The sequence below is a fragment of the Otolemur garnettii genome, unplaced genomic scaffold (assembly GCF_000181295.1).
Source record: "Otolemur garnettii isolate 467f Iridium unplaced genomic scaffold, OtoGar3 scaffold00003, whole genome shotgun sequence".
Classification (NCBI taxonomy): domain Eukaryota; kingdom Metazoa; phylum Chordata; class Mammalia; order Primates; family Galagidae; genus Otolemur; species Otolemur garnettii.
Genome location: NW_003852398.1, coordinates 41546176 through 41563067, shown reverse-complemented (window position 1 = coordinate 41563067; position 16892 = coordinate 41546176). Strand labels below are relative to the sequence as shown.

General features: G+C 39.4%; 1 protein-coding gene across 4 annotated transcripts in view; it reads right to left on the bottom strand.

Moving 5' to 3' along the window:
* The window catches only part of CDKL3 (cyclin dependent kinase like 3), a 52640-nt gene that overhangs the window by 27555 nt on the left and 8193 nt on the right, over positions 1–16892 (bottom strand). For all 4 annotated transcript variants that reach the window (XM_012808131.1, XM_023516258.1, XM_003782186.3 and 1 more), the window contains 2 exons: positions 15207–15401; positions 8957–9135 (listed from right to left, as the gene is read on the bottom strand). Coding sequence is in view for 3 of the 4 variants with exons in the window: in XM_023516258.1 (XP_023372026.1) it covers positions 8957–9135; positions 15207–15401 (374 nt within the window). In the remaining variant the exon portion in view is untranslated. The remainder of the gene's footprint in view (positions 1–8956; positions 9136–15206; positions 15402–16892) is intronic.

Sequence of the window (16892 nt, the reverse complement as noted above, 5' to 3'; positions counted from 1 at the left end):
GGTTGTAGCCATCATTGTCGTTTGGCGGGCCGGGCTGGATTTGAACCTGCCACCTTAGGTGTATGTGGCTGGCACCTTAGCCACACGTGCCAAGCCTGATTCACCAGTTGTAACAAAGGAACCACATTAATACAAAATGTATTAATAGGTAAATGTGGGAGTAGAATGGAGGGGATATATGGAAACTCTGCCCTTTCTGTTTGATTTTTCTTTTTCTTGTCTTTCTTTCCTTTTCTTTTTTTTTTTAAGACAGAGTCTGACTATGTCACCCTCAGTAGAGTGCTGTGGTGTCACAGCTCACAGCAACCTCAAACTCTTGCACTTAAGTGATTCTCTTGCCTCAGCCTCCCAAGTAGCTAGGACTATAGGCACCCACCACAACGCCTGGCTATTTGTTGTTGCAGTTGTTATTGTTGTTTAGCAGGTCCAGGCCAGGCTCGAACCTGGCAGCCTCAGTGTATGTGGCTGGCGCCCTACTCACTGAGCTATGGGTGCCAAGTCCCTCTCCTTTTCCTCTCCTCTCCCTCTCCTCTCCTATCTTCTCTTAAGACAGAGTCTTAATATGTTGCCCTCGGTAGAGTGCTATGGCGTCACAGCTCACAGCAACCTCAATCTTTTTTTATTTATTGTTGGGGATTCATTTAGGGTACACAGAACCAGGTTACAGTGATTGCATTTGTTAGGTAAAGTCTCTCTTATAATTGTAACCTCAAACTTTTGGGCTTAAGCAACTTGCCTCAGCCTCCCAAATAGCTGGGACTACAGGTGTCTGCCACATGTCTGGCTATTTTTTTTGTTGTAGTTGTTATTGTTGTTTAGCAGGCTCAGGCTGGGTTCAAACCCACCAGCCCTGGTGTATGTGGCCAGAACCCTAACCACTGAGTACAGGCACCAAGCTTCTGTTTGATTTTTCTATAAACCTAAAATTGCTCTGAAAATTAATCAATTTTTTTAAAAGAGGAAAAAAGATTATCTGCTATGTATAAAATGTGCTCCTGTTTATTTTAAAATGAAGGAGACAGAGATGTGTACATGTGTGTATTGCTAGATCGTGACTTAAGATATAAGAGTTGTCTAGGTATTGCGGCTCATGCCTATAATTTTAGCACGTTGGGAGGCCACAGTGAGAAGAACACTTGAGGCCAGGAGTTCTAGACCAGTTTGAGACCAGCCTGACCAATAGTGAGATCCCACCTCTCCAAATATTAGAAAAAAATTTAGCTGGTTATGGTAGCATGTGCTTGTAATCACAGCCACTCGGGAGGCTGAGGCAGAAGGATCTCTAGAGCCTAGAGTTGAGGCTGCAGTGAGTTATGATGACATCTCTGCACTTCAGGCTTTTTTGAGATTCTACCTCAAAAAAAAAAGGTATTCTAAGTAATAAATTAAAAGAGATGATAAAATTAAAATGCCATCAGTTGCAAACTCCAATAAATCAACAGATCTAGCCATTAAGCATTAATGACTACTAACATCACAAAAAGAGACATTCAGACATTATATGCCTCCTGATAAAAGAAAGCAAGAGTCTGTAGTCTTGCCAAAAGAATTGAACCTCAGACTAATCCAGCTTCTGGTCCAGCCACCAATTTGCAGAAAATATAAAGGTTATATAAACATGTTGAACTCCCCTGAGTATATAATCAACAAAATTCAAAAGTGAGAAATTCACCAAAACAGTCTGGATTCTTGAAGAGGTAAATTGTAGAAAATGACAAGGATAGAAAAAGTTCCCCTGTAGTTTAAAATAGACTTAAGAAACTTACCACATCTTATTTTAAAAAAGACATATTAGCCGGGTGTTGTGGCAGGTGCCTGTGGTCCCAGCTACTTGGGAGGCTAAGGCAAGAGAATCACCTAAACCCAAGAGCTGGAGGTTGCTGTGAGCTGTGACGCCACAGCACTCTACCAAGGGCTTCTAGTGAGACTCTGTCTCTAAAAAAAAAAAAAAAGACAAGACTAGATTTTGTTTTCTTTTTTAGAGATGAGATCTCACTATGTATGTACCCAAACTAGGCACAATCATTGCCCACTATAGTTTCTAACTATAGGTGCGTGCCACCAGCCCCAGTTATTGTTTTTTTGTTTGTTTGCTTGTTTGGGGTTTTTTTTGAGACACTATGTTGCCCTCAGTAGAGTGCTGTGGCATCACAGCTCACAACAACCTCCAACTCTTGGGCTTAGGTGATTCTCTTGTCTCAGTCTCCCAAGTAGCTGGGACTACAGGTGCCCGCCGCAATGCCACCCATCTTTTGTTGCAGTTGTCATTGTTGTTTAGCTGGCCTGGGCGGGGTTTGAACCCACCAGCCCCTGTGGGCCCAGCCCCAGTTAGTGTTTTTACAATAATAATAAGATTGGCTCAAAGAGATGGAGAAACTGTAAACCTTCAATTTGGCTAGTAGGAATGTAAAATGATGCAAATGCTTTAGAAAACAGTCTGGCAGCTTATCAAAGATTAAATGTAAGAGACACATTCCAGCTCCTAGGTATATATCCAAAAGAAATCAAAACATGTATCTGCATAAGAACAGGTTCATGAATGTTTATAGCAGCATTATTCATAATAGCAAAAAACTAGAAACAACTTAAATGTCACAACTGACGGATGGATAAATAAAATGAAGTTTATCCATTCAGTGGAATATATTTAGCCATTAAAAGAAATAGGCCTTGGCCTAGCACTTGGCCTATTTCTTGGGAGGCCAAGATAGGAAGATCACTTGAGGCCAGGAGTTTAAAGAGACCAGCTTCTGCCACATAATGAGGCTCCCTTTTCTTTACTGAAAAATAAATTAGCCAAGCATATTGACATATGCCTGTAGTCATAGCTACTCAGAAGACTGAGGCAGGATGATTGCTTGAGCCTAGGAGTTCAAGGCTGCATTGATTTATAATCACACCACTGCGTTCTAGCCTGAGCAACAGAGCAATACCCTATCTCTAAAAAGAAGAAAAGTACTAATATATGAGACTATATAGATGAACCTTGAAAGAAAACATTATGCTAAGTGAAAGAAGCTAGTCTCAAAGGACCATTTATTATATCATTCCATTTATATGAAGTGTCCAGAATAGGTAAGTTCATAGAGAACAAAAGTAGATAGGTATTTGTCTAGGCCTGGAGGGTTTGAGAGGAAATGGGAAGAGATATTCTGTATCTGTGTTTTGTTTTACAATAAAAATGTTTTTTAAAAAGACTTACTAGTAGAAGGGAAGAGGAGAGAGAGGAGAGGGAAGCGGGGATATGGGAGGAGGGAGGGTATTTGGGGGGACCTTACCTAATGTGCATGATGCAATGGTACATTTCAAAACTATTGAGAAATGAGTATAATTGTGATGGATGTGTTACTTAGTTCAATGTAAACATTTCACATCGTATATTGAAGCAGTACCACGAATCCCATAAATGCATCAATGTATAAAGTTATGATTTAATAAAAAATAATTAATAAAAAAAAGACTCACTAGCAAATTTGTTTCAAACACAATGTGAAGTCTCCTGGAATCCAACCATACAGAAGTCGGACATCAAGTTTGACCATGTGGAATATAAGAGATGATGCCTTTCCTTGAGGAACTTATCTTTTAGCAGGAGATTTTTTTTTTTAAAAGAAATAGCTTTTAACAAGAGAAAGCATGTTAAATATTAACAACATTTATAGAATGTATTAGAGGGTTTAGAAGAGGATACAGTTTGAGGACTAGGAAGTATATCAGAAAAGGAGTTTAGGCTACATCATGAAAAGAGAATAAAACTGATATATAGAGAACTCTTCTGCAGACTACATTATGACCAAAGGCAAAAAAGAATTGCAGAAAAGAAGTTTGAGGACTTTGAACAAGAAAAGGTAATGTTTATTGAGCATTTCCTATACTGTATTTTAATCATGCATAGAAACATTTAATCTTCACAATAAACCTATGAAGTGAGCCTATTGTTATTTCCATCTAACAGATAAATAACGGAGACATGAGAGGTATCCTCATGTCCGTGGTAGGTACAGTTGAAAAGGTATCCTGAGGCATGGATTGTACAGACCTCTAGGGGTATAATCCTGGTTCTACTATTAATCAGTTGTATGACTTTAGGCAAATTACCCTACCTCTATGGGTCAGTGTTATTTAATGGGAATGATAACATTTGCTCCTTCATCATAGAGTTGTTGTGAAGATTAAATGATTAAATGCATGTAAAGCATTTAGATGAGTTTCTGGCAGAAAGTATGTACTCGCTGATATTAGATATCATTACAATAACAGAATAATTGTTTCTGGGAAAAACACTTGAGAATTATGCCCTCTATTTCTATTGAATAAGGTATTAAATTACACACCTTTGTCCCTTTAAGTTCCTCAAATTGATTATTATTTTAAGTTGCTATTTTACGTTAGACTGAGACCATGCTACTTTTGAGGCCTTAAAATACTATAATTTAAAAATCATTTGCCAGTCTTTGCCAAGAGAATGCAATCTTTCCAGGAAATAGGAAACTTGGCAGTTTCTATTACAACCCGGGCAAAGTGAAGTAAATGGTATTAAAAAATCTTTGCAGCATATAGAAGCTAAAGATAAGCTGAAGAAACAGCTCTGCCAAGGCTGTAGCACAACTTAAAAGCAGGAGTGTCCAACTTTTTGGTTTCTCCAGGCCACAATGGAATAAGAGTTATCTTGGGCTACACATTAAATACACAAATGAACAAAAGCTGATGAGCAAAAAAAAAGTCTGTGCATAATTTTTGTGACACCTGCCACCACAGATAAGCAAAAAAAGTCCTCACAATTTAATAATCCTAATTATGGGGCAGCGCCTGTGGCTTGTGGGTAGGGCACCAGCCCCATATACCAAGGGTGGTAGGTTTGAACCCACCCAATTCTCTTGAACCCAAGAGAATTGCCTAAGCCCAGGAGTTGGAGGCTGCTATGAGCTGTGACACTACAGCACTCTACCAAGGGTGATAAAGTGAGACTCTATCTCTCTAAAAAAAAAATCCTAATTATGCAGTGGTCCATTCAGAGAGTCCAATCATCAAGCAGGTCCCAAGTTTGCAATCACTAATATAGAAAAAATATATATCTAAATAATAAAACATCTTTGGGATTTTAAAAAATACTTTTATTATAAAAGTAAAAGAAAAGTGGGTAACAAGGCCAAGCACTGTGGCTCACGCCTATAATCCTAGCACTCTGGGAGGCTGAGGCTGGTGGATCACCTGAGTTCAGGAATTCAAGAATAGCCTGAGCAAGAGTGAGACCCCCGTCTCCACTAAAAACAGAAATATTAGCCAGACGTTGTGGCAGGCATTTGTAGTCCCAGCTACTGGGGAAGCTGAGGCAATAGAATCTCTCGAGCCCAGAGTTAGAGGCTGCTGTGAAGTATGACACCATAGCATTATACCCAGGGCAACAGAATGACACTCTGTCTCAAAAAAAGAAAGAAAGAAAGAGAAAGAGAGAGAAGGAAGGAAGGAAGGAAGGAGGGAAACATAAGATTAGTGGAATATCTGACATTGTATTTGAGAAACTAATGCATCAATATCTGGTTTGATAGAAGTATTTCAGTTCTCAGTGAGTTCTCAAGGTGCTCATCACATATTTTGGTTCTAATTTTACTCTTAATGTGCACAAATGTAGGTGCTACTAAAAAACAATGACATGAATAAGGCATGATTGCGAAAAGGGATATTTGTCTCTGGACAAACAGAAGTCCAGTAAAGAGACATGATCCATTTTTTTCTTTAAGTTGAATGACAGATTACAGCTCTATGCATTCCATTTGAAAATTGGCAGGTAACATATTTATGTCAACTGAAAATGGAGTCTCAAATGCACCAAGTATTGGATAGTTTCCCAAAAACCTTGAAATGTTTTCAAATTCTTGTATCAAATCAAAAAACAAGGCTGCATATTTTTCACTGTTCACTGTGGTTAGCCAACATGTCAAAATGCATAAAATTATTTGCCTTAATTTGAGCTTGTCATAATTTCAGTTTTAGTTGGAATGCTGTCACGGTTTAAAACATTGTATTGAGAAGGTGGTTGTAATCTTGAAGACACATGTTTAACTCATTTAAATGAGTGGTTAAATCCACTAAAACTGCTAAATTTATAAGCCAGTTTTCATCGTCAAGTCGTGGCACACATTTGATTTCTGATACCAAAAATGACTGAATAAACATGTTGCAAATCATAAAATCTTTTTAACGTTTGGCCTTGACTTAGCCATCATATTTCTGAAAAGAAAATGATGTTGCCATATTCAGGATTAATACTTTCTAGAATTGGTGATAATTCAATCCCTTTTCCCTTATGAAATTCACAGTCTTGATTTGCATGATGTTATCCATTTTCAAAGCTTTGCATGTGAATTTTCTTGATGTACTAAGCAGTGATATTTCACCAAACGTGAGATTTGGGCAGCAAACGCATCATCTTCTATTAATTTTACAAGTCCCTCTCTTTTACCTACCATTGCTGGAGTACCATCAGTAACTATACCAGATATGTTGACAATGGACAAAGTAAATAGCGTTAACATATTTTTTATGCTTTGAATAAATAACTTGATTTAGATGAGTCTTCTAAAGGCACTAAAGAAGCCATTTCTTTAGTGACATTATATTTATCATCAATACCTCTGATAAAAGTGGCAAGTTGACCTGTATTTGTAGCACCAGTGCTGTCACCCATAACCAAAACAGAAAATTGAAAATTAGCAGCTTTACTCTCCAAACTTCTTTCAATAGATTTTCCAATTTCTTCAATTCACCTGGCTATAGGCTAGTGAGACAAACTGATTTTAGAAATATCCACCTTTTTCTCAGGGCAAATTATATCTGCAATGCTTTCCATACATTGCTTAATAAATTCACCATAGTAAATCATTTTGATTTGGGGGTGCGGGGGCAGGGCCAGGTTTGAACCCACCACCTCCGGTATATGGGGCTGGCGACCTATTCCTTTGAGCCACAGGGGCCACCCTGATCATTTTGATTTTTTTGCTATTACAAATCCATCTGAGTTGTAACTTTTTTTAAAAATTCTGTTGAGCAGACTTTTTCCAGTTCTGTTGTTTTGTCCTTATGACATAATTCTTCCTAGGCGTCCTCAAACTATGGCCTTCGGGCCACATGCAGCGGGCCTAGGACATTTATCCAGCCCCCCACTGGGTGTTTTCCCTGCTGCTGTCTGTCCTGCTTAGCAGCTGGCTCGCCCCGGGCCCACAGACTGTCCCTCCAACGGTCTGAGGGACCGTGAACTGGCCCCTTGTTTAAAAAGTTTGAGGACCCCTGCTTATACTCATCAAATTTGGAGGCATGTTTTGCCTATAATGTCTTTTCAAATTCTAGTCTTTGAAAACTTGCACAAATTCCCTACAAATTAAGCAGAGTGCATTACTATTTGCTTCAACCAAAGAGTAGTTATCTGCCCACTTTTCATTGAACAATCTTCTTTCATCTCTAATTTTTCTTTTTTAGGGTTCCGTTTTCTTTTGAGATATTGTGGAAACCATGCTGGGATTTAAAATAACAATACATAAGGGATTATATTTACTTTTATTATGAAAATTAATTGACAGGAAATAGCAAGGTTTGGGTCCTTCCTCATCTTGTCTGCTGATGCAGAGTGAGGCAGAGGGCCAATTGTAAAGCACTGCAGGCAATATGTGTGTGAAAATACCTTAATAATCAAATAAGAATGCTTACCTGACTTCTAAGTAACATTAAATGCCTATTGTTGCAATGGTAGATTGAAATTTATTTTTATTTTTTTTCTTTTCTTTTTTGACACAAAAAAGGGTGCTATGGCATCATAGCTCACAGCAACCTCAAACTCTTGGTGTCAAGCAATTTTCTTGCCTCAGCCTCCAGAGTAGCTGGGACTGCAGGCATGTGCAACAACTACCCAGCTATTATTTTTAGAGACAGAATCTCGCTAATGCTCAGGCTGGCTTTGAACTCCTGAGCTCAAGAAATCTGCTTGCCTTGGCCTACCGGAGTGCTAGGATTACAGTGTGAGCCACCACGCTTGGCATAAAATATTATTGATATTACTGCCTCGCCAAGTCCCCACAAGCACATGTAACATCTGATGGTGTCAATTCAACTGTCCACCTTTGGAAGATAACACACTGGAAGCTACACACCTCTATAGAATTGAAGTCATGCATGTGTACAAATATCGAGAGCAGGGCAGTGCCTTTGGCTCAGTGAGTAGGGTGCCAGCCCCATATACTGAGGGTGGTGGGTTTGAACCCGGCCCCAGACAAACTGCAACAAAAAAATGGCCAGGCATTGTGGTGGGTGCCTGTAGTCCCAGCTGCTTGGGAGGATGAGGCAAGAGAATCACCTAGGCCCAAGAGTTGGAGGTTGCTGTGAGCTGTGACGTCACAGCACTCTACCGAGGGCAATAAAGTGAGACTCTATCTCTAAAAAAAAAAAAAAGAAAGAAAGAAAATGTTGAGAGCATATGTATGTTTATTTTATATGACATTTTGACATGACATTGTCATCTATGAAGTTCAGGCTCAAGAACCACACTATCAAAAAAAATAATAAGAAGAACCGCACAATCAAGTTCCACCAAAAAAATTTCATCATGTTTTAATTATTTTGTGTTGGGCTGCATTTATAGCCATCCTAGGCGGCATGTGGCCCATGGGCTGCAGGTTGGACACCCTTGACTTAAAGCAATTGTGGATACAACCTGAGGAATATCTACATAGGTTTCTTGGGGCTAAGGCCAGTCAATTCATGAGGACTGAATGAGCATAGCATCAGCAGTAGCTGGCATTGTAAGTGCCTATAGGTTTTTTCTCTTGTTACCTTTAGAGATATCCCTCTTCTTAGCCCCAACTCGATGCAGAAGACAGAAAATGTCAAGAGTAGGGATGGCAGATATGCCAAGGGAAAAAAGAGATGATTAGTAAAGGCCAAGCAGGATCCCAAATATACATACTTTCCATAAGAAGTATCTTTTAATACTAATTCTGGAGCTCTATACCAGCGTGTGGCCACATAATCCGTATAAATGTCCCCTGGAGCTGCTAGTGTTCGTGCAAAACCAAAATCACAGAGCTTTGTAATTCCTGACTGGGATACTAAAATATTCTCAGGTTTTATATCTCGATGAATGATCTAAAAAACAAACAGAATATGAAATATATTAAAATGAGACTTTATGAGAATCTCTCAAAAATTATACAGCAAAACTCTTACTAATTAGGGTAGTGGAGTTATTTCCTTACCACATGCAAAGGGTCAACTACACAATACAAACATATGCTTTCAATTTTTGCTCCATTCATCACCTCAAAATGCAATGAGGCCAAGAAAATAGACATAATACTAAAAAGGCAAATCACATTCCTATAAGGAAAATCAAAAAAACTTAGTGAAAGAAACGAAACTTTTCTTTAACCCCATGTCCCACTCCAGTTACTGCCCTTTCTCTCAGATCCTTCACAACTAAACCATTGGAAGACATTGTTTGTACTCAGTCTTCACTTTCTGACCACTCAGTCACAGTAGATAATGCCATCTCATTTTCTGCTTCCACACTGCATTAAGCTTCACTAGCCAAAGTCATCTACATTTTTGCTACATTAATAGACACTTTTCAATCCCTATCTCAATTGATTTCTTAGTATAAAAAATATTGCCAACTACTTCTCTATTCCTAGTTTCTAGGACTTAAAATTCTCCTTCCATCTCCCTGGCAGGTCTTCTTTCTCTGTTCGTCCTTTAAATGCAGGGTTCTGGTTTTAGGCTTTTCCTTTCTTCTCATACATTGTTTTCTGGTCAACTCATTTACTCTGTTTTTGGACCACTTTCATCATTTGGTTACAGGGACAACACATTCCCTCAGGCTTCTTCCCACCTATTGGCTGCTCCATCTCAATATCTACTCTTTTGTTTTAATTATTATTTTTAATATTTTATTTATTTTAATTGATAAATTAAAATTGTATATATTTACTACGGACATGTTTTGAAATATCTATGTATATATTGTGGAATGGCTAAATCAAGACAATTAACATATGTATTACTTTACATAATTTTTTTTTTGTAAAAACACTTAAAGTCTACTCTCTTAGCAATTTTCAAGATTAAAATACATTGTTATTGGCCAGGCATGGTAGTTAACACCTGTAATCCTTGCTCTCTGGGAAGCCAAGGCAAGTGGATTGCTTGAACTCAGGAGTTCAAGACCAGACTGAGTAAGAGCAAGACCCTATCGCAAAAAAATAGCTGGGTGTTATGGCAAGCACCTGTAGTCCCAGCTACTCTGGAGCCTAAGGCAGGAGGATAAATTGAGCCTAGGAGTTTGAAGTTGCTGTGAGCTATGATACCACGACACTCTACCCAAGGCGACAAAGTGAGAATCTGTCTCAAAAATCCAATATATTGTTATTAACTATAGTTATCATTTTATACAATGGATTTTTTCTTTCTCTTTTTTGAGACAAAGTCTCACCATGTTGCTCTCAATAGAGTGCTGTTGCATCACAGCTCACAGCACTCTCAAACTCTTGTGCTTAAGTGATTCTCCTGCCTAAGCCGCCCAAGTAGCTGGGACTACAGGCACCTGCCACAATGCCTGGCCATTTTTTGTTGCAGTTGTCATTGCTGTTTAGCTGGCCCAGGCCAGGTTCAAACCCACCAGGCTTGATGCATGTGGCCGGCGCCATAACCACTGTGCAATGGGTGTCGAGCCTATATAATGGATTTCTTAAGCTTATTCTTAGCTATCTGAAATTTCATATCCATTATCCAGCATCTCCCCAATCCCTGGTAACCACTATACTCTGTACTTACGAGTTCAGTGTTTAATTACATTCCATATATTAGTGAAATCATGCCATATTTATCCTCCTGTGCCTGACATACTTCACTTAACATAATGTCTTCTGTGTTCATCCATGTTATCACAAATGACAGGATTTTTTTTTCTTTTTTATGGCTGTATAGTGTCCCATTGTATATACATACCACATTTTTGGCTGGAGGCAGTGGCCTCTGGAAAGCCAAGGTGAGTGGATCCCTTGAGCTCTGGGGTTCGAGACCAGCCTGAGCTGAGCAAAGCAAGACTCAGTCTCTACTAAAATAGAAAAACTAACTGGGCATTGTGGCAGGCACCTATAGTTCCAGCTACTCAGGAGGCTAAAGCAAGAGGATCTCTTTAGCCCAAGAGTTTGAGGTTGCAGTGATGTATGATATCATGACACTCTACCCAGGGCCACAGTGAGATTCTGTCTCAACAACAACAAAAAAACCACACTAGATTTCCTTTATTCATTCATCCTTGATAAACACTAGGTTGATTCTATACCTTAGCTATTTATTGTAAATAATGCTGCAGTGAACATGGGAGCACAGATACTTCTTTGACATACTGATTTCATTTCCTTTGGATATATATCCAGTGGTAGAATGCTGGATGATATGGTAGTTCTATTTTCAATTTTTTGAAGAACCTCCACACTATTGTCTATAATGGCTGTATTAATTTACATTCCCATGAACAGTGTGCAAAGGTTTCCTTTCCTCTAGATCCTCTCCAAAATTTATCTTTCACCATTTATTTATTATTTATTTATTTATTATTATTTTTTGAGACAGAATCTTACTATGTCACCCTTGGTAGAGTGTTATGGTATCCCAGCTCACAGCAACCTCAAACTCTTGGGCTTAAGCAATTTTCTTGCCTCAACCTCCTGAGTAGCTGGAACTATAGTGCTTGCCACAATGGGACTATAAGTGCTGACCACAGTGCTCAGCTATTTTTTTTGTTGTTGTCATTGTCATTGTTGTTTGGCAGGCCCAGGCTGGGTTTGAACCTGCCAGCCTTGGTGTATGTGACCAGCACCCTAACCACTAAGCTATGGGTGCTGAGCCTATCCTTCACCTTTTAAAAATTCTTCTGGCTTGGAGCCTGTGGCTCAAGCGGCTAAGGTGCCAGCCACATACACCTGAGCTGGCGGGTTCAAATCCAGCCTGGGCCTGCTAAACAACAATGACGGCTGCAATCAAAAAATAGCCACGTGTTGTGGTGGGCGCCTGTGGTCAGAGGCATGAGACTTGCTTGAGCCCAGGAGTTGGAGGTTGGTGTGAGCTGTGATGCCATAGCACTCTACCCAGGGTGACAGCTTGAGGCTCTGTCTCAAAAAAAAAATAAAATTCTTCTTAGAGACAAGGTCTCACTGTCTCCAAGACTAGAGAGCTGTAGTGTGATCACAACTCACTACATCTTTGAACTCTTGGATTCAAGCAGTCCTCCTATCTCTGCCTCCCAAAGTACTGGGATTACAGGCATGAGCTACCACACCTTGCCTCTTTTATCTTTTGGATAATAGCCATTTTAACAGGTATAAGATGATATTCTGTCATTTTAATTTGTACTTTTCTGATTAGTCATTTTGAGCATTTTTTCACATTCCTGTGTGGCCATTTATACGCCTTCTTTTGTAAAATGTCTACTTAACCATTTTAAAATTACTTTTAATTATTATGAATATTTAATAGTCATACATATTTATGGGACACATGTTACATCTTGATACAGGAATATGATGTGCAATAATCAAATCAATTTCTTCCAACTCCCACATATGAGTGAGAATGTGGTTATTTTTTGTCTTTTTGTGCCTGGTTTACTTCACTAACATAACGTCCTCCAGTTTCACCTGTATTGTTGCAAATGACAATTTTTATGGCTGAAAAGTATTCCATTGTGTATATATACCACATTTTCTTTATCCCTTGATCTACTGATGGACATTTAGGTTGATTTCATATCTTAGCTATTGTCAAGAATGCTGCAGTAAACACGGGAGTACAGCTATTTCTTTCACATAATGATTTCCTTTATTTTGGATATATACCCAGCAGTCATATGGTAGTTCTACTTTCAGTTTTTGTTTTGTTTTGTTTAGACAGATGACAGGCTAGAGTCCCTGACTGTCTGTCAGCCTTGCTCACAGCAAACTCAAACTCCTGGGTTCAAGTGATCCTCCTGCCTTAGCCTCCTGAGTAGCTGGGACTGCAACTGCCTACCACAATGTCCTGCTAATTTTTTTATTTTTAGTAGAAACAGAGTTTTACTCTTGCTCAGGTTGGTCTCAAACTCCTGAGCTTCGGCCTCCCAGAATGTGAGGATTTCAGGTTGGGAGCCACAGTGCCCGACCCTATTCTTAGTATTTTGAGGAACCTCTATTCTGTTCTCCATAGTAGTTGTACTAATCTACATCCCCATCAGCAGCATACAAGGGTTCCTCTTTCTCCAGCATACATTATTGCTCGTCTGTTGGTTAAAAAACATTTTACCTGGGTGGGGACTGTGGCTCAAAAGGGTAGGACACCGGCCCCATATGCCAGAGGTGGCGGGTTCAAGCTGAGCCCCAGCCAAAAAAAAAACATTTTAACTGGGCGGTGCCTGTGGCTCAATTTGTGGGGCAACGGCCCCATATACCAAGGGTGGTGGCTTCGAGTCCCACCCTGGCCAAACTGCAACAAAAAAATAGCCAGGCATTGTGACAGGCACCTATGGTCTCAGCTGCTCGGGAAGCTGAGGCAAGAGAATCGCCTGGGCCCAGGAGTTGGAGGTTGCTGTGAGCTATGTGAGGTTGTGTGATGCCTCAGCACTCTACCGAGAGTGATAAACTGACAGTCTCTACAAAAAAAAAAAAACAACAACAAAACATTTTAACTGGAGCCAGGTACAGTAGCTCACACCTGTAATCCTAGCACTCTAGGAGGCCAAGGTGGATAGATTGGTTTAGTTCAGAAGTTCAAGACCACCCTGAGTAAGAGCAAAACCCTGTCTCTAGTAAAAACAGAAAAACTAGTTGAGTGTTGTAGCAAGCACCTACAGTTCCAGCTACTCGGGAGGTGAGGCAAGAAGACTGCTCAAGTTCCAAAAGTTTGAGGTTGCTATGACCTATGATGCCACAGCACTCTACCCAAGGTAACAGTGAAACTCTGTCTCAAAAACAAACAAAAAAAAACTTTTTTAACTGAGGTGAGATATACCTCATTGTACTTCTGATTTGCGTTTCTCTGAGGATTAGTTATATTGAACATTTTTTCACATACCTGTTGACCCTTTATATGTTTTCTTTAGAGAAATGTCCGTTTACTGCGACAGAGTCTCACTCTGTCACTTAGGCTGTAATGCAATGGCAAAATCCTAGCTTACTCGAACTCTCAGGCTCAAACTGTTCCTCCCACCTTATCCTCCTGAGCAGTTGGGACCATGGGTGTGTATCATCAGGCCTAGCTAGGGTTTTTTTATTTTTGGGAGCCTGTTGCCCAAGCTAGTCATGAAGTCCTGACCTCATGAGATCCTCCCAAAGTGCAAGGATTACAGGCATGAGACACTGTGCCTTGCCTCCACTGCCCATTTTTGAGGAACTGTATTTAAGGGTCGCAGCATTAGGAAGTTGAGAACCACTGCTCTATAGTATAATCTGATTCATAATATTTCTGTTGTATATAGATATGTGTTTGAATTTAAATACCCATCAAAGAAGAGAGTTCAAATCTCCACAACCTCCAACAATCTTAGAGACACGGGGTTGTAAGTCACCCAAAGCTTCAATTTAATAAACTTTTCAATCTGATGTTATGCAATTACCCAGGCTAGAGTACCAGTGCTTGAGATTGGACTCAAGCAATCTCCTGCCTCAGCGTCCCAACTACAGGTACAAGCCACCATGCTTGGCTAATTTTTCTATTTTTAGTAGATATAAGATTCTCATCTTGCTCAGACTTGTCTAAAACTCCTGACCTCAAGCAATCCTTCCATGCCACTATGCCTGGCTAATTTTTTTATTTTTTGTAGAGATGGGGTCTTGCCATGTTGCCCAGGCTGGTCTCAAACTCTTGGCCACAAGCAATTCTCCCACCTTGGCCTCCCAAAGTGCTGGGATTACAGGTCTGACCCTGTCTGACCCTCTAAACATAATCACTGATACTGCCTTTAGCATTCCATACTCAGTCTGCCCTATATTCATAATATTGTGTTTAGTAAATGTTTTTTAGTTCTACAACTGAATTGTAAGGTAGTACTCCCAACTCCCATTTTCAGGATATCTATATGGTACAGAAAAAGAATTATGGCAACCCTCCTAAAAATAAAACAATAGTTAAAGGGACACTTAAGATTTATATTCATCCTATAATTTGGCTTACTCTGAAGCACTTACATTATTACCATGAAGATAGTCAATTGCTCGAAGGATCTGGAAGAGATATTTTCTAAGTCGTTTACTCTCTAGTCCATGACAATAATGCTGTAACTCATCTAATACTGTGTGGTCAATAAATTCAAATACTAAATGAATTTTCTTCTTCTGTCTAAAAACTTCAATCAAATTGACCAGGTTTTCATGACGAAATTGCTATTAACAAAAGAAACAAATTTTTAATAAATTATTTCAAGTATAATAATTTAGACTTATAACACCTATCTACTTTTGAAAAGAAACAGAAACAGAAATATTTTCAGTTATTCTTCCATGCATTTCAGTTGAAATTATTTTTGTTGTTGTTGTTTTTGAGACAGAGTCTCACTTGGCCATGCTGGTAGAGAGCTGTGGCATCACAGCTCAGAGCAATCTCAAACTCTTGGGCTCAGGAAATTCTCTTGCCTCAGTCTCCCAAGTACCTGGGACTACAGGCGCCTGCCACAACACCTGGCTATTTCTTTTTTTTTAGAGACAGGTCTTGCTCTTGCTCAGGCTAGTCTCAAACTCCTAAGTGCAAGTAATCCACCAGCCGTGGCCTCCCAGAGAGAATTACAATTACAGGCATGAGCCACTGTGCCCAGCTCACATTCATAAGAAAATTTTAATCCATTTCATGATCATATTTATGGAACAAATGAAAATGTATTACTTTACCGCAAGTTGGCATCTGATAGCTTATTTTAAAAATTTAGAGATAATATACTATAATGAAAATAATAATGCTGCAAAGAGATATCCTATCTTTTAACTTGCTTTGTGACTAAATTTAACAACTGAATTTAAAAGGTTCTATGTTTTCAAATGAGTATGGATTTCAACACCACTGAGTATGTGATCTAAATTTATGCAACTTATTCTCTAATTTTGATGTTAAACTCTAGAAAGTAAGTCAAAAGTTTTAGGAAGACACTATCAATTTGCTAGACTATAACAAAAAAAGCATTTTTTTTTTTTTTTTTTTGAGAAAGAGCCTCAAGCTGTTGCCCTGGGTAGAGTGCAGTGACATCACAGGTCACAGAAACCTCCAACTCCTGGGCTCAAGTGAGTCTCCTGCCTCTGCCTCCCAAGTAGCTGGGACCACTGGCACCCGCCACAATGCCCGGCTATTTTTGGTTGCAGCCGTCATTGTTGTTTGGCGGGCCCGGGCTGGATTCGAACCCGCCAGCTCAGGTGTATGTGGCTGATGCCTTAGCCGCCTGAGCCACAGGCGCCGAGCCAAAAAAGCATCTTAATATCTAGAAAATTGTCACATATGTGAAATAGAAATTTATAATCACAAGAACTTTATATAAATATATAATTATTTGTGGGTAAATTTTATTCATTGTACCATTCTGTTAAACAACTAAACACCTTTTTAGACTAGTAACATTAATTTTAAAATGTTGAAAATGGCCATACATCAGCTTAGAAAACAAATGAGGTATGATATTTTATGCTTTTGTTTTTTTAGAGACTCACTTTATCGCCCTCCGAAGAGTGCCGTCAGACAGCTCACAGCAACCTCCGACTCCTGGGCTTAGGTGATTCTCTTGCCTCTCCAGTAGCTGGGACTACAGGCACCCACCACAATGACCGGCTATTTTTTTGTTGCAGTTTGGCCAGGGCTGGGCCGTCACACAGCTCACAGCAACCTCCAACTCC